Below are 23,580 nucleotides of genomic sequence, written 5' to 3'. Positions count from 1 at the left end.
TAAATAAAGTTGAAACAAAATAAATATGTAGGACTTAAATAACCTCAGATTTTACCCCTATATAGCAGAAAAGGGCAACCAAGAGATGGGAATGATAACCTCTGCAGAAAATATATTTTTCTAATCAGTGGACTTAAAAAGTCTCATTCTCCTAAATATAGGTATGAGAGAGCAAAAGATGGATGGAGAAACCATTAAAAATGATTTAAAATTGTTTTAGAAAGAATCATTACATGCGTCATCTTGTTGGAACCTCAAAAAACTGGGGATACACACAGACGCAGAGCTGGCAGAACAAAGTGAGATGGTTTCTGACTATAGTTGCTCACCCTTTATATGGTATTACACTACCCTCACCAGCAGTGCCTAGGAGGTTAAAAAACAAATGTCTTGAGGAGGTGGGGCCAAGACGGCAGAGTAGCCAGACTATTCCTGTGAACCCTCTTACAACAAAGGCCCCAAAAAATGAGTGAAATGGTTATATTTATGACAACGTAGGAACCCTGATCATCAAAGGCAAAATTAGAAAAAGGACTGAGCAGCAGGCAGAGAGAGGTGTTGCCGGACTTCAATCACTGGGATCCCTCAGGCATCATTCCCGGCACCTGCTGCGACAGGCTGGTAGTAGTGCTCAGTCACAGTTGCCGCAGGGAGCAGCCAGCCGCACAGCCTACTCACATCTCCAGAACCAGAGAAGAGCGGCACTCTCAGCAAAAGCTAAGTACTTGCATATATTTTACTGCGCCCCCTGCCCCCAGCCGGCTTCAGTGGGTGTTGATTTCCCTGGGCCTGAGATAGGCCCTGTTGAGTGCCTGGAGTCATCCTCCCAGCCATGGAGAAAAAATGAATTCACAATTGGGAGAAAAGATAATTTGCAGCTCCACCAACCTGGGGAGCTCAGGACAGAAGTAGCTCCTGTCCAGGCATAAACGGTCTGTGGACCTTGAATACTTTCCCCACTGCATGGATCTGTGTGGGCCTATTTCAGGAGAATAGGCCCTTGGCTGGCAGACTACAACTGTTCCAGCTGTGCGGTGGAGAGGTGGGTATTTGATGTTTGACACCACTTTGTCTATTAAACAGAGTTGTCACCTACCCACATCAGGAGCCTAAGGACTGGTTGCTCCACTCAGGTCACCCAGCCACCCATGACAAGGGTCCAAGGATAACTGGTACCTGCCAGTCCTTACAACCAAAAACACTGGGTGCCCACGGTCTGTCTGTAGAACCCATCCACCTGTACGCTTTAGGGAACAGGGACACGCTTTCCTCAGAGACACTTGGGGGACGATTCTCAGCCCCCTGCCTTGTTCAGAGCATGACCCCCTGCTGCAACCAGATACCGGTACCTACATCAATCACACCTGCCCCTCTAAGACTGTAGGACAGAGCCTGTACCACACACTTGATGATCAGCTACCTGGACACCTGAGCTGAATTCATACAAGAAAACTGAATGGACTCCTAGATTGATATACCTCATAACAGCTCTAGCCAGCTGGGGACAGGACACCAGAGCTCCAAAGGTGAAAATAAGCTAGCTCACTCAAGCAACCCACAGGGGTATACCAAAACAAAACAAAGCAAGCAGCTACAACACAGTAAGCAAGCATAAACTAATACGATACCTTAGAGATGGCTCGGAGACAATAGTCAACATCAAGTCACATAAAGAAACAGACCAGGCTCTCAAAACAAAAAACCCAGGGATCTTCTAGATGAGAGTGCATTCCTGGCATTACCAGATGCAGAATACAAAAGTTTAATATACAGAACCCTTCAAGACATCAGGAAGGAAATGAGGCAATATGTAGAACAAGCCAAGGAACACACTGATAAAGCAACTGAAGAAGTTAGAAAGATTATTCAGGGACATAATGAAAAGTTTAATAAACTGGAAAAACCCATAGACAGCAATCAGAAATTCAGAAGATTAACAATAAAATTACAGAAGTAGACAATTCAACAGAAAGTCAGAGGAGCAGATTTGAGCAAGTGGAAGGCAGAACTGGTGAACGTGAAGATAAAGCACTTGGCACCAATATATTTGAAGAAAAATCAGATTAAAGAAATGAAGAAACCTGAAGAATCATGTGGGACTCTATCAAGAGAAATAACCTACGAGTGGCTGGAGTACCAGAACAGGGAGGGATAACAAAATACCAAGAGAATTGTTGAAGATTTGTTGGCAGAAAACTTCTGTGATATTGTGAAAAATGAGAAGATATCTATCCAAGACGCTCATCGAACTCCACATAAGGTAGATTTTAAAAGAAAGTCACCAAGACACATTATAATCAAAGTTGCCAAAACCAAAGATAAAGAGAATTATAAGAGCAGCGAGGGATAAACGAAAAGTCACCTACAAAGGTGAGTCAGTAAGAATACGCTCAGACTACTCGGCAGAAACCATGTGGGCAAGGAGGCAATAGGATGACTTACATAAAGTATTGAAGGAAAAAAACTGCCAGCTAAGAATCATATATCCAGCAAAACTGTCTCTCAAATACGAAGGTGAAATTAGGACATTTCCAGATAAAGAGAACTTTAGGGAATTCGTAAAAACCAAATCAAAACTACAAGAAATACTAAAGGGAGCTCTTTGGTTAGAAAATCAATAATACCAGGTATCAACCAAGACTAGAACACTGGACAGAGCAATCAGATGTCAACCCAGACAGGGAAATCACAAAAATAAATCAAGATAAAGAAGCGCTCAAAACAGGGAAAACACCAACCAACCACAGTGCAGTTGAGTCGATTCCAATTCATAGCGACCCTATAGGACAGAGTAGAACTGCCCCATAGAGTTTCCAAGGAGCGCCTGGCAGATTTGAACTGCCCACCCTTTGGTTAGCAGCCGTAGCACTTAACCACTATGCCACCAGGGTTTCCCAAAACAGGGAAACAGCAATGTTATTATGTAAAAGATGACAACATTAGAACAATAAAGAGGGACTAAGAAATGTAGTCACAGATCTTTCATATGGAGAGGAAGACAAGGTGATACAAAGAAATAAAAGTTAGGTTTAAATTTAGAAAAACGGGTAAATATTAAGGTAACCACACAGCAGACAAACTACCCTACACTTCAAAATAAAATACAAGAAAAAAATAGAGACTCACCAGAAACATATTAACATCAACTTGAGACAGTATATAAACTACTCAGCACAAAAAATTAAGTGGGAAACAAATGTCAACACACAAAGACATCGAAATGACAGCACTAAATTCATATCTATCCATAATTACGCTGAATGTAAACGGACTAAATGCACCAATAAAAAGACAGAGAGTGGCAGAATGGATTAAAAACCACAATCCATTTATATGCTGCCTACAAGAGACACACCTTAGACTTAGAGACACAAATAAACTCAAAGGATGGAAAAAAAAAATATCAAGAAAACAACAATCAAAAAATGGCAGGAGTGGCAATATTAATTTCTGACAAAACAGACTTTAAAGTTAAATCCACCACAAAGCATAAGGAAGGACACTATTTAATGATTAAAGGGACAATATACCAGGAGGATATAACCATATTAAATATTAATGCACCTAATGACAGGGCTGCAAGATACATAAAACAAACTCTAACAGCACTGAAAAGTGAGATTAGACAGCTCCACAATAATAGGAGACTTAAACACACCAGTTTCGGTGAAGGACAGGACATCGAGAAAGAAGCTCGATAAAGACACAGAAGACATAAATGCCACAATCGACCATCTTGACCTTGTAGACATATACAGAACACTCCACCCAAGAGAAGTCAAGTGTACTTTCTTTTCTAATATACATGGAACATTCTCTAGAATAGACCACATATTAGGCCATAAAGCAAGCCTCAGCAGAATCTAAAACACCTAAACATTACAAAGCATCTTCTCTAACTGTAAGGCCATAAAAGTAGAAATCAATAACAGAAAAAGCAGGGAAAAGAAATCAAACACTTAGAATCTGAACAATACCCTGCTCAAAAAAGACTGGGTTATAGAAGACATTAAGGATGGAATAAAGAAATTCAGAGAATCCAATGAGAATGAAAACACTTCCTATCAGAAGCTTTGGGACACAGTGAAAGCAGTGCTCAGAGGTCAATTTCTATCAATAAATGCACACATCCAAAAAGAAGGGCCAAAATCAAAGAATTACCCTACAGCTTGAACAAATAGAGAGCAACAAAAGAAACCCTGAGGCACCAGAAGAAAACAAATAATAAAAATTAGAGCAGAATTAAATGAAACAGAAAACAGAAAAACAACTGAAAGAATTAACAAGACCAAAAGCTGGCTCTTTGAAAAAATTAACAAAATTGATAAACCACTGGCCAAACTGACAAAAGAAAAACAAGAGAGGAAGCAAATAACCCAAATAAGAAATGAGAGGGGCAATATTACAACAGACCCAACCGAAATTAAAAGAATCCTATCAAATTATTACGAAAAATTGTACTCTAACAAATTTGCAAACCTAGAAGAAATGGATGAATTCCTAGAAAAACACTACCTACCTAAACTAACACAATCAGAAGTAGAACAACTAAATAGACCCATAACAAAAGAAGAGGTTGAAAAGTAATCAAAAAAACTCCCCAAAAAAAAAAGCCCTGGTCCTGACGGCTTCACTGCAGATCTTGACCAGACTTTCAGAGAAGAGTTAACACCACTACTACTAAAGGTATTTCAGAGCATAGAAAAGGACGGAATACTACCAAACTCGTTCTATGAAGCCACCATATCCCTGATGCCAAAACCAGGTAAAGACATCACAAGAAAGAAAATTATAGACCTATATCCCTAATGAATGTAGATGCAAAAATCCTCAACAAAATTCTAGACAATAGAATTCAACAATATATCAAAAAAAATAACTCACCATGACCAAGTGGGATTCGTAGCAGGTATGCAGGGATGGTTCAACATCAGAAAAACAATTAATGTAATCCATCATATAAACAAAAGAATCACATGATTTTATCAACTGATGCAGAAAAGGCATTTGAAAAAGCTCAACACCCATTCATGATAAAAACTCTCAGCAAAATAGGAATAGAGGGAAAATTCCTCTACATAATAAAAAGCATTTATACAAAGCCAATAGCCAACATCACCCTAAATGGAGAGAGTCTGAAAGCATTCCCCTTGAGATCGGAAACCAAACTAGTATGCCCTTTATCACTGCTCTTATTCAACATTGTGCTGGAGGTCCTCGCCAGAGCAATTAGGCTAGATAAAGAAATAAAGGGCATCCAGATTGGCAAAGAAGTATCTCTATTTGCAGATGACATGATCTTATACACAGAAAACCCTAAGGAATCCTCAAGGAAACTACTGAAACTAAAAGAAGAGTTCAGCAGAGTATCAAGATACAAGATAAACATACAAAAATCAGTTGGATTCCTCTACACCAACAAAAAGAACATCAAGGAGGAAATCACCAAATCAATACCATTTACAGTTGCCCCGAGAAGATAAGATACTTAGGAATAAATCTTACCAGAGATGTAGAAGACTTATACAAAGAAAACTACCAAACACTTCTGCAAGAAACCAAAAGAGACCTACGTAAGTGGAAAAACATACCTTACTCATGGATATGTCTATTCTATCAAAAACGATCTATAGATTTAATTAATTCCGATCCAAATTCCAATGACATTTTTTAATGAGATGGAGAAACTAATCACCAACTTCAAATGGAAGGGAAAGAGGCCCTGGATAAGTAAGCATTACTGAAAAAGAGGAATAAAGTGGGAGGCCTCACTCTACCTGATTTTAAAAACTATTATACCGCCACAGTAGTCAAAGCAGCCTGGTACTGGTACAACAACAGATACACAAAGCAATGGAACAGAATTGATAATCCAGATATAAATCCATCCACATATGAGCAGTTGATATTTGACAAAGGCACAAAATCAGTTAAATGGGGAAAAGACAGTCTTTTTAACAAATGGTGATGGCATAACTGGATATCCATCTACAAAAAAATGAAACAAGACTCAAACCTCACACCATGCACAAAAACAAACTTAAAATGGATCAAAGACCTAAATATAAAATCTAAAATGATAAAGATCATGGAAGAAAAAATAGGGACAACGTTAGGAGCCCTAATACATGGCATAAACAGTATACAAAACATTACTAACAATGCGGAACAAAAACTAGATAACTGGGAGCTCCTAAAAATCAAACACCTATGTTCATCCAAAGACTTCACCAAAAAAGTAAAAAGATTACCTACAGACTGGGAAAAAGTTTTTAGCTATGACATTTCCCATCAGTGCCTGATCTCTAAAATCTACATGATACTGCAAAAACTCAGACACAAAAAGACAAATAACCCAATTAAAAAATGGGCAAAAGATACGAACAGGCATTCACTAAAGAAGGCATTCAGGTAGGTAACTGATACATGAGGAAATGCTCGCAACCATTAGCCATTAAAGAAATGCAAATCAAAACAACGAGATTCCATTTCACTCCAACAAGGCTGGCATTAACCCCCAAAACACAAAATAATAAATATTGGAGAGGTTGTGGAGAGACTGGAACACTTATACACTGCTGGTGGGAATGTAAAATGGTAAACCACTTTGGAGATCGATTTGGTGCTTCCTTAAAAAACTAGAAATAGAACTACCATACAATCCAGCAATCCCACTCCTTAGAATATATCCTAGAGAAATAAGAGCCGTTACACAAACAGATATATGCACACCTATCTTCATTTCAGCACTGTTTACAATAGCATAAAGATGGAAGCAACCAAGGTGCCCATCAACAGATGAATGGATAAGTTACAGTGTATTCACACAATGGAATACTATGCATCAATAAAGAACCATGATGAATCTGTGAAACATTTCGTAACATGGAGCACTCTTGAAGGCATTATGCTGAGTGAAATTAGTTGCAAAAGGACAAATATTGTATAAGACCACTATTATAAGAACTCGAGAAACAGTTTAAACAGAGAAGAAAATATTCTCTGATGGTTATGAGCAGGGGGAGGGAGGGAGAGGGAGATTCACTAATTACATATAGGTAAGAACCACTTTAGGTGAATGGAAAGACAACACTCAATACAGGAGAGGTCAGCACAAATGGACTAAACCAAAAGCAAAGAAGTTTCCTGAATAAATTGAATGCTTCTAAGTTTTTTTTTAAGGCCAGAGTAGCAGGGGCGGGGGTTAGGGGACCATGATCTCAGGGGACATCTAAGTCAACTGGCATAATATAATCTATTAAGAAATGAGTCTGCATCCCACTTTGGGGAGTGGGTCTGGGGTCTTAAATGCTAGCAAGCAGCCATCTAAGATGCATCAATTGGTCTCAACCCACCTGAAGCAAAGGAGAATAAGGACCATCAAAGACACAAAGTAATTATGAGCCCAAAAGACAGAAAGGGCCACATAAACCAGAGACTACATCAGCCTGAGACTAGAAGAACTACATGGTGCCCGGCTACAACTGATGACTGCCCTGACAGGGAACACAACAGATAACCCCTGAGGGAGCAGGAGAGCAGTGGGATGCAGTCCCCAAAATCTCGTAAAAAGACCAGACTTAATGGTCTGACTGAGACTAGAAGAACCCCAGTGGTCATCGTCCCCAGACCTTCTGTTAGCCCAAGACAGGAACGATTCCCAAAGCCAACTCTTCAGACAGGGATTGAACTGGACAATGGGATAAAAAATGATGCTGGTGAAGAATGAGCTTCTTTGATCAAGTAGACACATGAGACTATGTTGGCATCTCCTATCTGGCGGGGAGACAAGAGGGCAGAGGGGGTCAGAAGCTGGTGGAAAGGACAGGAAAAGAGAATGGAGAGAAGGAGTGTGCTGTCTCATTAGGAGGAGAGCAATTAGGAGAATATAGCAAGGTGTACATAAATTTTTGTATGAGAGTCTGACTTGATTTGTAAATTTTCACTTAAAGCACAATTAAAAAAAAAAATATCTTACCACAGCCCCACCAGGGCTCTTTTTCTTTTTTGTCAAGAGTTTGGCTGCTAACCAAAAGGTCACCAGTTCAAATCCACCAGAGGCTCCCTGGAAACCCCGTGGGGCAGTTCTACTCTGTCCTATAGAGTTTCTGTAAGTTGGAATTGACTCAACATCAATGGGTTTGGTTTTTTTGGTAAAAATGATGAGGCATGCAAAAAATTTTTTCCAAAAAAAAAAAAACCGCAGTAGATTTGAAATGCTAACCAAGTCAGAATAGGAAAGAGGACAGGCGAAAGAGAGAAAGCCAACAGGAAAGGAAACAATATTACATAATCCCAGATTTAAAGAAACTTAACTCACAGAAGTTTTTTTTTCTTTTTCTTACCTAATAATGATTCTAATCTTTCACTGCTGTATGAGAAAAGTTGGGTTCATGAACGTGTGCTTAGTGCCAAAAGATCAAGGTAGCCAACAGTCTAGTAGAAAGTGTGGTATGTTATCAAATTTTTTGGCATAAATTCTTACCTACAGAATAATAACTCACCTGAATTCTCCTCTTAAATTCTTTACCCAATTTCTCACACATCATCGCTACATTTGAACATCTGGTTTCCCACCTCTTCCCAGGAATATAAAACTCATATGCTGAAAACGCAGATATACTTTCAGACACTATAAAATGAAGACAATCAGCTAAACTTAAAATATGCGTTATTACAAATATAATCTTAAGTGTCATGAGGCTAAAGAACAAAATCTTATTTTCAGATTCCATTTTTAATATAAACATAAGGATTATTAAATCAAAGGTAGAATTCATATTTTTTAAAGATGAAATTATTCTGATTAATAAAAAAACTTTTGGTATGGCTATTAAGGCAGAAATAACTTTACAATGGAGCAGTTTTGGATTATTTTTTTAATGGGTTCCGCCTTATAACTAGCCTTATAATTTAATGACAAAATAAATATCGGTAAATTCATACTCTATAAAGACCTTTACTTCAACAGTACTCATTTAAAATGAACTTTGTGATAAAATATCATCAGTCCTGGATGTATGCAAAGTCGTCTTCATAGGGAGTTTGTTTTGTGGATGGAATCATTTAAAGTCTAATAAGCCAACCTCCAAATAACTGTGTTCTGACACAGGTATCTACCTACTTTTATAGGTGTGATGATCTGCATCTTCGACTTTAGACAGTTTTCTGGGAAGCAAGTTTGCTCTTCTTTCTTCTTCCTCTTCCATTTCTGCATCATCAGAATGACTTAGGTTATCATCTACGTACATTCGTTTGCGATTAGAATGCTGAGTGGGGCCTTAGGAATGATTAAAAAATAATTAACAGTGCTACATATTGATTAAAAATACCCAATATCTTCTTGCTTATATAAAAAGCCTTGGTTTCAGGTAATTGTTAACATTATGTTTTAGGCAACTGTACATTAAATTCTACCTAGTTTCATTTTGACACTAACTAAACTGAATAATAGTGGTATCACTTAAAATACCTTTGCATTTCATCCTTTGGATGAAATTTCATAGTATTTCAGTAATTAGTAATTAAAAAAAGAAAAAGACCATGACTACAAACCTGATTCATGAGTAGTGTCAAAAGACATGTTATACCAGATTTTCTCTTCTCTTTCACTAGACATGGATAATGGAGATGAATGGCTTTCCTAAAATACAGATTAGAAATTACAAAACAATACTGTAGGTACTCTTGGCTTCACCAACGACCATTTTTCTCAAAGCCAAAAGCCAGAGAACTGTAAATGCTGCCAATTCTTTTTTCAGTTTGTCCGTTTCTATCCCTTCCTTTTCCTAATGCTGCTGTGCATTAACCTATATCCTTACGGTAACTTCACTCCTAAGTTACAGCAATAGTTTTGTAGCTGGTTTTTCTGACTATCTGTGCTCTTTCAATTGTTTCTTAACAGGATGTTCATTCCTTTAACTGAGTCAGGAAATGAGAAGACAGATATCAAAAGTCTAAACTCTTCTTCCTGCCTTTCAATTTACACCTTTAAGCCATACCTTTCATATCGTTATTTCTCATTGTTTCAACACACAGGTTCCTCTGCTCTCATCAGATCTGTCTCCTTCCTATTTCATGAACGTGCATGTCCACGTCTTCCCTTTCTTTACTGAGGTCGCTGTTCTTTCTCCACGGAGTGAATAATGAACATATACAAACTAATGTCTAGGTCAAGTTCCAGCCCTCTCCAAGCTGGAAAACTCTGCCTTGACTTCCTATATTTTCCAGATTATTAATATTCTTGTTGATGGACTAATTAACTTTTATAATGGCAAGTAGCTCAACCAAATTCCCATATAATCATGAAACCGAAAAGGCCTAATTCTAAATATGTGAGTGGTTCAGCAATGATTTAAGACCACTTCAAAAGTTTCAACTTGTATCAAAAAAAAAATAATTTTTCTTATGATCAAGCCTTTCTACATACTTTATGCATCAGATTTTCAGGTAATAACAATGGAAAAATGTTAAAATATTACAATTACTATTAAAGGCCAATAACATGATTCTTAGTTTAAGGAGAGTTTGATAGCTATAGTATATCCTTACCTCTTTCTTTCTTTGTACATGATTTTCACTGATATTTAGAAGTTCATTTTCTGAATTACAACTGCTTACATCTGAATAGGTGCTGCAATCTTGTGTTTCTTCTGTAAGTGCCACTGAATTTATATTTTTTCTATTCAGGACAGTATTATCCTTAGTTACTGGAGTATGGCTGGGCTATGAATAAATAAGATATAAACACTCAAAGGAAGTTAAAAAATTATCTAAAGCCAAAAGAACAAAAAAGTTGAACATAACAAAAAAATATTAAGCCAAAACTAGTCACTTACAGTATTTTGAGGAATTAAAAGAAATAAAAGCCTTTAGATACTTAGAACATTAACTTACATGTCATCTACCAAAAACTCACCTTAAGAACAAAAAGTATAAGGATTGTAAACAAAAATACAAAAACTATCATAACGGTTGATATGATTATCTACAAAGTTCAAAAGAATGTAGGCACTCAATTATGACAGAATTCAGCAAAGCTGTTAGAGATAAATAAAAATCAATAGTATTTCTGTGCAAAAGAAAAATAAAAACCAGAAAATGTCATCTAAGTTTTGTTTTTTCTTTTTTTATAACAGCAAAAACAAAAACACAGAAGATACCTAGGTATTAATCTAACAAAACGTATGCATAATTTTCCTTGAAATACATGGTACAACTGTGAGAATAAGACCAAAAAATGGAAAGAGGTACATTTGTGGTTCAGAAATGGCAATTCTCCCCTTAGGCAAGCTTTCTTAAATTTATATGGATAAGTAAAAGGCCAAGAGAATTTGAAGTAAAAGACAGATGAGTGGGGACAAAATGCCCTATGTGTATAGAACTTCAGTAATTGAAGCAGCATGTGTCAGTACAGGGACAGATAAACAGATAAGTAAAAAAGAACAGTGCCTACCAGCCTAGTCATGGGGACACCAAGGCAAAGGACTGAATCAGCATTACAAAGAATGGGGCGGGGGGGGGGGAGGGAGTATTTCATATGTAATATTGCCCTAATTTGCTATCCATATGCAAAAACAAAGTCCAGAATGACTGAAAACCTAAAAGTTAAAATCAAGACTAGCATTTTTACAATAAAATAAAATATTTTTATGGCTATAGCTAAGGGAAGGATCTCTTAAACAACTCAGAAGTTGAGTAAATTTAATTTAATTGCATCTTCTACAGGAGATTTTTCTTTAAAAGGCAAGATATACTGGAAAAAGTTTTTGCATTGGATGTAACAACAAATATCCAGAATATATATAAAGAACTCCTACAAATGTGTAAGAAAAGTTCAAATAATGCAATGAAAAAATTAGAAAATGTTAACAGCTAATTCAGCAAATGGCCAAAAAACATATGCAGATACTCAGTGAAGCTGACATTCAGGAAAATGCAAATTAAAATGAGACACAACTTTGTAACTTTGAGATTGGCAAGAAATGGAAACATCTGATAACACCTCGTGTTGGAATATTGAAGGCGATCACACAGGGCTTCTGAAGGTACAAGTTGGTACAAATACTCTATAAAATTTTTTTTCAGTCCCTGGGTCAAAGTTAACAGTAAATGGGAAATGAAAATGGTTCACCTGTTCAGTGCCCAGCCGATGAATATCTAACAAATCAATTAAAATTAAATCTAGCGCAGAGTAGCATCAAAGAAGGTGGATGGGGATCACCCAGATTTAGAAAATTGAAAGGTAGGATGTTGAAGGGATAGATAAAGGATGAAGAGAAACTAAGGCTGTTGTTACTGTTCAGTACCGTTGAGTTGGTTCCGACTCACAGCAGCCCTATGCAAAACTGAATTAGACACTGCCCAGTCCTGCGCCATCCTCACAATTGTTGTTACACTTGAGCCTGTTGTTGCAGCCACCGTGTCAGTCCATCTCATTGAGAGTCTTCCTCTTTTTTGCTGACGCTCTACTTTACCAAGCATGATGTCCTTCTCCAGGGACTAACCCTTCCTGACAACATCTCCAAAGTACGTAAGATGCAGTCTCACCATCCTTGCTTCTAAGGAGCATTCTGGTTGTACTTCTTCCAAGACAGATTTGTTCATTCTTTTGGCAGTCCCTGGTATAGTCAATATTCTTCGTCAACACCACAATTCAAAGGCGTCAATTCTTCTGCAGTCTTCCTTGTTCACTGTCCAGCTTTCCCATGCACACTAGGTGACTGAAAACACCATGGCTTGGGTCAGGGACACTGTAGTCTTCAAGGAGACATCTTTGCTTTTCAACACTTTCAAGAGGTCTTTTGCAGCAGATCTGCCCAGTGCAATGCATCTTTTGATTTCTCGACTACTGTTTCCATGGATGTTGATTGTGGATCCAAGTAAAATGAAATCCTTGGCTTCAATCTTTTCTCTGTTTATCATGATGTTGCTCATTGGTTCAGTTGTGAGGATTTTTGTTTTCTTTATGTTGAGGTGTAATCCATACCGAAGACTGTGTTCTTTGATCTTCATCAAGTCCTCTTCACTTTTAACAAGCAAGGTTGTGTCGTCTGAATAATGCAGGTTATTAATGAGTCTTCCTCCAAGCCTGATGCTGTGTTGTTCTTCATACAGTCCAGCTTCTAAGATTATCTGCTCAGCATACAGACTGAATAGGCACGGTGAAAGGATGCAACCCTGACGCGCACCTTTCCTGACTTTAAACCAATCAGTAGCCCCTTGTTCTGTTCGAACTACTGCCTCTTGATCTATGTCCAGGTTCCTCATGAGCACAATTAAGTGTTCTGGAATTCCCATTCTTTGCAATGTTACCCATAATTTATTATGATCCACACAGTGGGATGCCTTTGCATAGTCAATAAACACAGGTAAACATCCTTCTGGCATTCTCTGCTTTCAGCCAGGATCCATCTGACATCAGCAACGACATCCCTGGTTCCACATCCTCTTCTGAATCCAGCCTGAATTCCTGGCAGCTCCCTGTCGATACACTGCTGCAGCCATTTTTGAATCATCTTCTGCAAAATTTCACTTGTGTGTGATATTAATGATATTGTTCTATAATTTCCGCATTCGGCTGATCACCTTTCTTGGGAATAGGTATAAATATGGTATAAATCTTTCAGTGGGTTGGCCAGGTAGCTGTCTTCCCAATTTCTTAGACAAGTGTGCACCTTAAGCACTGCATCTATTTGTTGAAACACCTCAACGGGTATTCTGTCAATTCCTGGAGCTTTGTTTTTTGCCAGTGCCTTCACTGTGGTTTGCACATCTTCCTTCAGGACCATTGTTTCTTGTTCGTATGCTACCTCCTGAAATGACTGACCACTGACCCGATTCTTTTTCATACAAAGACTCTGTGTATTCCTTCCATCTTCTTTTGATGCTTCCTGCATTGTTCAATATTTTACGCACAGAATCCTTCAGAACTGCAACTTGAGGCTTGAAGTTTTTCTTCAGTTCTTGCAGCTTGAGAAATGTCAAGTGTGTTATTCCCTTTTGGTTTTCTAACTCCAGGTCTTTGACATTTCATAATAATACTTTGTCTTCCTGAGCTGCCCTTTGAAATCTTCTGTTCAGCTTTTTTACTTCATCATTTCTTCCATTCTCTTTATCTACTCTACATTCAAGAGTTAATATGAGTGTCTCAGGGTGGGTTCTCTATAGAAGCAAAACCAGTAAATTGTTTATTACATATATATATATATAGAGAGAGATTTATATCAGGGAAATGGCTCATGCAGTTGCAGAGGCTGGAAAGTCGCAAGTCACTGGGTCAGGCTGGGGGCTTCTTCCAAGTCATCAGCTGCAGGGGCCAGTGAACCCAAGATTGGCAGGTCAGCTGCTAGCTCAAGTCCCAAGAATCAGAGGTCAGATGAGCAGGAATGAACTGTAGAATCCAGAGTGAGGAAAAACCTGTGAGCCTTGCCAGAAAATACACCTATATCGGATGGAGGCCACAACCCTGAAGAAACTCCCTTTCAACTGATTTGCTACACATAGCAAATCCCATCCTGGAGGTGATCACATTATGTCAGATCTCATCATGGAGGTGATTACATCATCATACAACCGCCAAATTATAACTGCCAAAATACTGAGAATCATGGCCCAGCCAAGCTGACAGACAACCTTCTCAATCAGAACTATTATTCGAATTTAATGCACCAACCGCTAATGCCCAAGATGAGGAAATTGAAGATTTTTACCAACTTCTGCAGTCCAAAGTTGATCATACATACGGTTAAGAGGTACTGATAACTATGGGTGATTGGAATGCAAAAGCTGGCAACAAAAAAGAAGGATCACTAGTCAGAAAATGTGGCCCTGGTGACAGAAACAATGCAGGAGACTGCACGATAGAATTTTGCAAGACCAACAACTTACTCATTTCAAATACTTTTTTCCAACAACATAAATGACAACTATACACATGGACATCACCAGTTGGAAACAAATGAACCAAATCAACATCTGTGGAAAAAGACAATGGAAAAACTCAGTATCATTAGTAGGAAGAAGGACCCGGCAGTTTGCTTCTGAAAAGAGTTAGCCAGTGAAAGCCTTATGAATAGCAGTGGAACACTGTCCGATATAGTGCTGGAAGACAAGCCCCCCAGGTTGGAAGGCACTCAAAAGACGACTAGGGAGGAGCTGCCTCCTCAAATTAGAGTCGACCTTAATGATGTAGATGGAGTCAAGCTTCTGGGACCTTCATTTGCTGATGTGACACAACTCAAAACGGAAATTGTCAAAAATGAAATGGAACGCATAAACATTGATATCCTAGGCATTAGTAAACTGAAATGGACTGGTATTGGCCATTTTGAATTGGACAATCATATAGTCCACTATGCTGGGAACGATAACTTGAAGAGAAATGCTGTTGCATTCATCGTCAAAAAGAACACTTCAAGATCTATCCTGAAGTACAACGTTGTCAGTGATAGGATAATAACCATACACCTACAAGGAAGACCAGTTAATACGGCTATTATTCAAATTTACACACCAACCACTAAAGCCAAAGATGAAGAAATTGAAGATTTTGATTAGTTTTTGCAGCCTGAAATTGATCAAACATGCAATCAGGATGCATTGATAATTACTGGTGATTGGAATGCGAAAGTTGGAAACAAAGAAGAAGGATCGGTAGTTAGAAAATATGGCCTTGGTGACAGACACAAGGCCGTGGATCGAATGATAGAATATTGCAAGATCAATGACTTTTTCATTGCAAATACCTTTTTCCACCAACATAAATAGCAACTATACGCACGGACCTCAACAGATGGAACACACAGGAATTAAATCGATTACATCTGTGGAAAGAGATGGTGAAAAAGCTCAGTATCATCAGTCGGAACAAGGCCTGGGGCTGACTGCGAAACAGACCATCAATTGCTCATATGCAAGTTCAAGCTGAAACTGTAGAAAATCAGAGCAACTCTACAAGAGCCAAAGTACGACCTTGAGTATACCCCACCTGAATTTAGAGACCATCTTAACGATAGATTTGATGCGCTGAACACTAATGGCCGAAGACCAGATGAGTTGTAGGATGACATCTAAGGACATCGTACATGAAGAAAGAAAAGACCAAGATGGATGTCGGAGGAGGCTCTGAAACTTGTTCTTGAACATCGAGCAGCTAAAGCAAAAGGAAGAATTGATAAAGTAAAAGAACTGAACAGTAGATTTAAAAGGGCGGCTCCAGAAGACAAAGCAAAGTATTATAATGACAGATGCAAAGAGCTGGACATAGAAAACCAAAAGAGAAGAATGTGCTCGGCGTTTCTCAAGCTGAAAGAACTGAAGAAAAAATTCAAGCCTCGAGTTGCAATAGTGAAGGATTCTATGGGGAAAATATTAAACAACACAGGAAGCATCAAAAGAAAATGGAAGGAATACACAGAGTCATTATACCAAAAAGAATTAGTCAACGTTCAACCATTTCAAGAGGTAGCATATGATCAGGAACCGATGGTATTGAAGGAAGAAGTCCAAGCTACACTGAAGGCACTGGTGAAAAACAAGACTCCGGGAATTGACAGAATATCAATTGAGATATTTCAACAAATGGATGCAGCGCAGAAGTGTTCACTTGTCTATGCCAAGAAATTTGGAAGACAGCTACCTGGCCAACTGATTGGAAGAGATCTGCGTTTATGCCTATTCCCAAGAAAGGTGATCCAACTGAATGCGGAAATTATTGAACAAGATCATTAATATCACATACGAGCAAAATTTTGCTGAAGATCATTCAAAAGCAGCTGCAGCAGTATATTGACAGGGAACTGCCAGAAATTCAGGCTGGTTTCAGAAGAGGCCGCGGAACCAGGGATATCATTGCTGATGTCAGATGGATCCTGGCCGAAAGCAGAGAATACCAGAAGGATGTTTACTGTGTTTTACTGACTATGCAAAGGCATTCGATTATGCGGAGTATAACAAATTATGGATAACACTGCAAAGAATGGGAATTCCAGAACACTTAAGCGTGCCCATTAGGAACCTGTACATAGATTTAGAGGCAGTTGTTTGGACAAAACAAGGGGATAATGAGTGGTTTAAACTCAGGAAAAGTGTGCGTCAGGGTTATATCCCTTCACCATACCTACTCAATCTGTATGCTCAGCAAACCCAAGAAGGTGGACTATATGAAGAAGAACGGGACATCGGGATTGGAGGAGACATTAACAACCTGTGTTATGCATATGATACAACCTTGCTTGCTGAAAGTGAAGAGGACTTGAAGCACTTACTAATAAAGATCAAAGACCACAGCCTTCAGTATGGATTACACCTCAACATAAAACAAAAATCCTCACAACTGAACCAAACAATAAGCCACATCATGATAAACAGTGGAAAGATTCAAGTTGTCAAGCATTTCACTTTAATTGGATCCACAATTGACACTCATGGAAGCAGCAGTCAAGAAATAAAAAGACTCATTACATTGAACAAATCTGCTGCAAAGGATCTCTCTAAAGTGTTGAAAAGCAAAGATGTCTCCTTGAAGATTAAGGTGTGCCTGATTCAAGCCATGGCATTTTTAATTGCATCATACGCATGTGAAAGCTGGACAATGAATAAAGAAGACCGAAGAAGAACTGACGTCTTTGAATTGTGGTGTTGGAGAAGAATATTGACTATACCATGGACTGCCAAAAGAACAAACAAATCTGTCTTGGAAGAAGTACTATCAGAATGCACCTTAGAGCCAAGGATGGCGAGGCTGCGTCTTACATACTTCGGACATTTTGTCAGGAGGGATCAGTCCCTGGAGAAGGATATCATGTTCTGTAAAGTAGAGGGTCAGCGGAAAAGAAGACCCTCAACAAGATGGACTAACACAGTGGCTGCAACAACGGGCTCAAGCATAACGACGACTGTAAGGATGACGCAGGATCAGGCAGTGTTTCATTCTATGGTACATAGGGTCGCTATAAGTCAGAACCAACTCAACGGTACCTAACAACAACAACATATATTTTAAGGACCCCTGGTGGTGTAGTGTTAAAGCAGTTGGTTGCCAACTGAAAGGCTGGCAGTTCAAATCCACCAGCCACTCTACAGGAGAAAGATGTTTGACAGTCTGCTTCCATAAAGATCTGCAGCCTTAGAAACCCTATGGGGCAGTTGTACGATGAATGAAAATGGACTCGACAGCAATGGATTAATCTTTATGGAGACAGACTGCCGTATCTTTCTCCCTCAGAGGGGCTGGTGGGTTCAAACTGCTGACCTTTTAGTTAGCAGCTGAGTGCTTAACCACTGTGCCACCAAAAAAAAAAAAAAACCCGCTGCCATCAAGTTGATTCCAACTCGTAGTGACCCCATAGGACAAAGCAGAACTGCCCCACAGGTTTCCAAGGAGTGGCTGGTGGATTCAAACTTATGACCTTTTGGTTAACAGCCGACCTCTTAAGCAGTAACTAGAGGTTACAAACTGAATTATGATAACATCTGAAAGAAGTGCCTGTATTGCAGGAAAAAGTCCATTTGAATCTAGAAAACGATGTTTGTTGTTTTGATAGCAGACTTTGGAAGTGATCATTCGTATCAGAGAACCTCTTGTCACATTTCTCCTCCCATATTGCTATGTTTATGTGTTGGGTTCTCTGAGGCTGGGAACTGTATCTTACTTACATTTTACCCCCAACATCCAGACCAAACCCCAATCCTTAAGTAAATAAACAACACATACTTGATTATGATTATAGGCAAGTTAGTCCCTTCAGATATATCTGATAAAGGAAATATATATTCTTACCAAAAAGAGTAGATGTGGAATTGGTGAGTAACTTTCTCTTGCACATAGCAAATTTTTCTCACTGCTTTGAGGTGACTTTATTGAATCTCCAACTCCATTTTTACTATTTAAGGACTCAAGTGATACATTTTTTGGAGAAGGTGATACAGATTTTGTTGTTACACAGTCATAATCCTGAGTAAAATCCCTTTCTGTTATTTTCTCTATACCTATATTGCCCCACAAAACACATAAACAAAAAACAGATGGCAGGTATTATCACTGAAGTATCAATGTCTGCTTTAAAAATAGCATCAATAATTCAAATTCTGAGATTGCAAAAATTCATCAAATCATCAAATCTTAGCTGTACTTAAAAAGGATAAAGTTTCAATAAATCAAGACAAAAGTTGTTTAAAATATTTTATAATTCTTTGAAAAATATTTATGGCCAAATTTAAAATATAAGTGTAATCATAAAAACTTTGAAAACATTTGAAACAAAAACATTTATAGCATGAACTGGAATAGACAATGGTCTAAATATTAACATCTTGAGTATTTAGCCATCATAGCCAATACTATCATGTATTTTAAAAATTTACAGAATTTTATGGCTGAAAGAGACTGGGTCTAAATCCCTCATGTATAAATGAGGAAATCCATTGCTACAATAAGTCAGTATAAATGAATTTTCTGACAGACAGGTCTGAGATCAAGTCAGGACCAGTCTACCTGTCTTCTTAATACGTGCTTGTTTGAAATGACAGTGGTCCTCAGCACTAGGGAACACTCCAGGGAAGAATGCGGCAGTTACTCTAGAGGAAGCGTGTGCTAACTGATCAGCTTTTGAGTCTTGAATTTTAACTGAAATGATTAACATGTAGAGATGCTTTAAAATACCCTTAAAAGAAACTAAAAATATAAAGCACAAACTTATTCTCATAATTTCTGTTCTACATAAATATATATATGCCAGAGTGCCAAAGAATATGAACTTTTCTTTGCCAATTATTTCTAAAATAAAAGCAAAACCTCAACTGTTCGTAAACATAATCCACTGTGGGGTCACAGAGTGCATCAGGATATTTCTTAGAGACTTCGGTCAAAGAAATGGCAAAAGAAAACATAGAAATCCCCACAATTATTTTCATGTTTTTAAATATATAAAAATATATTATTTTAAATGTTTTAAATATATTTTAAAACATTAAAATTACACATTTATTTGTGCTTTTACATTATAATTCATATATAATTTTTTTTATATTGAAACATTTTAACTTCCTAATATGGAAAACTCCAGTATCTTAACACTGTCCCAAGTCTACTCAGCAAAACCTAAGTTACTGGCATCAACCAGTTTAAAACTGAAGTTCTAACTACCTATAATTTTAAATACACGCCCTCAAAATTATTTTTGAAATTATATTTTCACATCACTAAAATTACAGGAAATTATTCAGCTAAAAGGAAAATAAGATGCTATACCTCTCATTACTTCCACAGGTGATGGAGACCCAGATGAAGATGCAGGGGGGAAGTCAGGGCTGTTGTCTCTTACCGCGTCTCTTACTAGAAATGAGCTCTCCCACTCTTTGGGTAGCTTCTTCTGTGTTTCAGCAGGGGAAGCATTCTGCGGTTTCTGTGGTGGCTTCATGGTTTTACTTCTGGAATGGGTATTTTCCTCCTAAATGTATTGAAAACTTTCGAATTACACTCGAATAGAAATATTTATATTTGGACATACAAAGCAATCTAATTATATTATGTTAAATATTTATTAAATATCTTATATACAAAACACTCTATTACCACACACAGGCATAACAAGGGCCTAGCTATGTGCACAGAAAGACTTTATAATACACTAGAAGGCATAAGACAAATTCATAGGAAAACAGAATATATAGGCAATTATAATAAATATCATGAAAGATTAAAAAAAAAAAATCTTACAAGCATTCAAAGCAGCCAGAAAGAGGCCTTAGGTTTTATGGTGCTAGATTTCATGGACTTGAGATGCTCAGGAGTTTGTGAAGGAAGACGGTAGGGGCAAGGAGGACTTCCTGGGAACAGGTAGAAGAAAAGCACAGGTCTTGTTGGGGAATCATGGATTATTCTATTTGACATTACAGCTCTGAGTATACACTGGGGAACCGTGGAAATAAGCTTCCAAAGGTATTTTGATGCTTTGAATGTCTTTCACTGTTTTTTTTTTTTTTTTGAAGAGGGAAGAGATGACAGGTGGCCTAGGAAGATTTATCTGACTACAAAACCGATAAAACCAAACCCAGTGCCGTCGAGTCAATTCCGACTCATAGCGACCCTATAGGACAGAGTAGAACTTCCCCATAGAGTTTCCAAGGAGTGTCTGGCAGATTCAAACTGCTGACCCTTTGGTTAGGAGCCGTAGCACTTAACCACTATGCCACTAGGGTTTCCTTATCTGACTATGTGTATGGTAAATTAAAGTTAAAAAAAAAAAAAAAAAGACAGAAAATGTGGAAATAAGTTATGAAGTCCTTAAAGTCTTCCATGTGAATGATAACGTTCTAATCAAGGGAAACGGAGGGTTGAGGATGTAAAACCAGCCAAGTGTAGCGGTAGAGACCTACCTTTAGTTTTCCAGACTCTCTGGGTTCAAATCCCAGTCTACCACTCCCTAGCTGAATGACCTGGGGTAAGTTCCTTTACCTCTCTAAACCTCAAACTTCTCATTTGTAAAATAAGGATCATAATAATAGTACTGATCACCTATCATGCTTATAAAAATATAAAAAGTAAAATCTATAAAGTGCTTAGAATGGCACCTGGCACACTGTAAGCACTATTATTATTTTACTTTACGTTGTTTACTTTGTTTAAAAACCTTTCAAGAATAGGTGGTTGGGAACATGTCCATAGTATTAAGAGATACATGGAAGAAGTCAGGAATGGACACAGTAGGGCCATGTATAGGAAGAACTTCAGATCACAATATTTTTACTTTCATTCAAGAAAAAGATCCACAGCTTCCTAACAAAATTTTGGAAACATCAAGTAATTCTCTTAATTACAAAAATACTATATCAAAGTTATAATTTTATTATAGTCAGACATTTGTTTTGTAACACTAATGCCAAGTTATTATAAAATTTAGCATTATATTGCCTAAGGGCCAATTTTTAAAATTAGTCTGAAAGTTTTCTCATATAGAAGATAAAGTCTTAAAAAGAAATGGCAAAGTAAATTTAACATTTGTACAAATATGTACTATATATTATTTAAAGAGCATTTTGTTTATCATCAATCTGAATTGTATCTGTTTACCTTTACTAGTAATTTCTCTTCAAGTGGATGTGAAATTTCTGGCTCACTCTCTGACTCTGAATTTGAGAGATCTTTATAATTTTTTTTAGTTTTTGCTGCTCTTCGTGGAAGTCTGGTTCGCCCATCTGAAACTGTCTCATCTATCTTTTTGGTGATGTTTTTGCTGGGTGTCTTTAGGAGAAAAATTCCTGAATGTTATTCAACCAATATTTGAGATACACAACAATTACAAGCTATTTGCTATAAAAGTGGCACTGTGACAAGATATACATAATTATAGTAATAAAAAGATTCCTGATTGATACCCCCCCAAAAGACTGAATTTTATCTTCCCATTTCAAATATCTTCTCTACCACCTTTTGATCCCTGTCACTAAATCATTAGGAGGCCAGATATTTATTCTCTAACTTAAATTTTAAAAAAGAAGACACAGATATAAAAATATCTATAACCACAGAATAAATCATATTCAAAATAAGGCCAACCTGATTCAAAAAGACAGAAGAGACAGGAGAAAGTGTTCAGAGGCAGGAACAATTATGGAAAACAACTGATAACAAGGAAAAATTAATTCTGAGATGACACAAATTATTTCTACATGATGAGAAAAATAATTTTTAAAGGGATTTTAAACACAAACTTCTTGGCTTTACCAATTTATGTCTTGGTTGTCCCCTTTCTAAGGATGATCCTGAAATTCAGAAAAATAAGGTTAAACTTTTCAAATAGATAAGAACTAAGATTTATTAGAATATTTCTCCATATATAAATGAAAAAGCATAAAGAAAAACAAGAATACATCTTTAAGCTCATTCAAAAATTTAAATTTCAAGATGATTTGAGGCTAAACCAACACTGTTAACTTGTACAGTGTTCGGTATGCTATCAATGATCAATTTCCCTTCTCCTCCTCGATTTTATAAAGCTTTTTAAACATACAAGAGAATATACAACATAGTAATAAAGTTAACACCCATGAATCTACTGCTTTAAGACCTAGATTACGAATAACGTTTAATCTACTTACGTGTACTTTCATGCCACCCTCTATACCACCCCCGCCCCTCACCCCACCCCCTGGCAAAAGGTAATCACTATCCTGAAATTTTTGTTTCTCATTCACTTGCTCTAAAAAAATAATGGTTCATTTCACAGGTATGTATCTATAAACAATATGAACTTTATTTAAAAAAGTATCATGTTATATGCAATATTCTATCACTTGCTTTATTTTTCATCCACCATTATGTCTCTAAGACTTATCCACATTATTCAGTGTAGCTTAGGTCCCTGTTCCCTCTTTTGCCTTTCAGATACAGTGTCATCTTTCTAAATGTTCTCTGAAGCCTAAGAAATGGAATTATGTAAGCCAAGAAAGCAAAGCATTGTTGGAAAGTAGGTCCACAAATAAATACAAGCAATAAGCCAGCTCATACATACGGACTTGTAGTCATTCCCTCACTTAAGACAAATTATTCACTCACAGGTTCAATTTTATAAGTTACTG

The 23,580-nt window shown here is 37.5% G+C and overlaps 1 protein-coding gene across 1 annotated transcript in view; it reads right to left on the bottom strand.

Annotated features, from left to right (window-relative positions):
• Positions 1 to 23,580, bottom strand: part of SYCP2 (synaptonemal complex protein 2) — an 82,371-nt gene that overhangs the window by 3,117 nt on the left and 55,674 nt on the right. Inside the window, exons 30-37 of the mRNA XM_049869204.1 lie at positions 22,727 to 22,764; positions 22,073 to 22,243; positions 20,252 to 20,450; positions 18,782 to 18,990; positions 10,552 to 10,725; positions 9,556 to 9,643; positions 9,125 to 9,280; positions 8,505 to 8,632 (exon numbers count right to left, since the gene is read on the bottom strand). Coding sequence (XP_049725161.1) covers positions 8,505 to 8,632; positions 9,125 to 9,280; positions 9,556 to 9,643; positions 10,552 to 10,725; positions 18,782 to 18,990; positions 20,252 to 20,450; positions 22,073 to 22,243; positions 22,727 to 22,764 — 1,163 coding nt within the window. The remainder of the gene's footprint in view (positions 1 to 8,504; positions 8,633 to 9,124; positions 9,281 to 9,555; positions 9,644 to 10,551; positions 10,726 to 18,781; positions 18,991 to 20,251; positions 20,451 to 22,072; positions 22,244 to 22,726; positions 22,765 to 23,580) is intronic.

The sequence above is a fragment of the Elephas maximus genome, chromosome 25, assembly GCF_024166365.1.
Source record: "Elephas maximus indicus isolate mEleMax1 chromosome 25, mEleMax1 primary haplotype, whole genome shotgun sequence".
In the NCBI taxonomy this organism is placed as follows: Eukaryota; Metazoa; Chordata; class Mammalia; order Proboscidea; family Elephantidae; genus Elephas; species Elephas maximus.
Note: the sequence above shows the minus strand (reverse complement) of the source record. Positions and strands in the feature narration are given on the sequence as shown.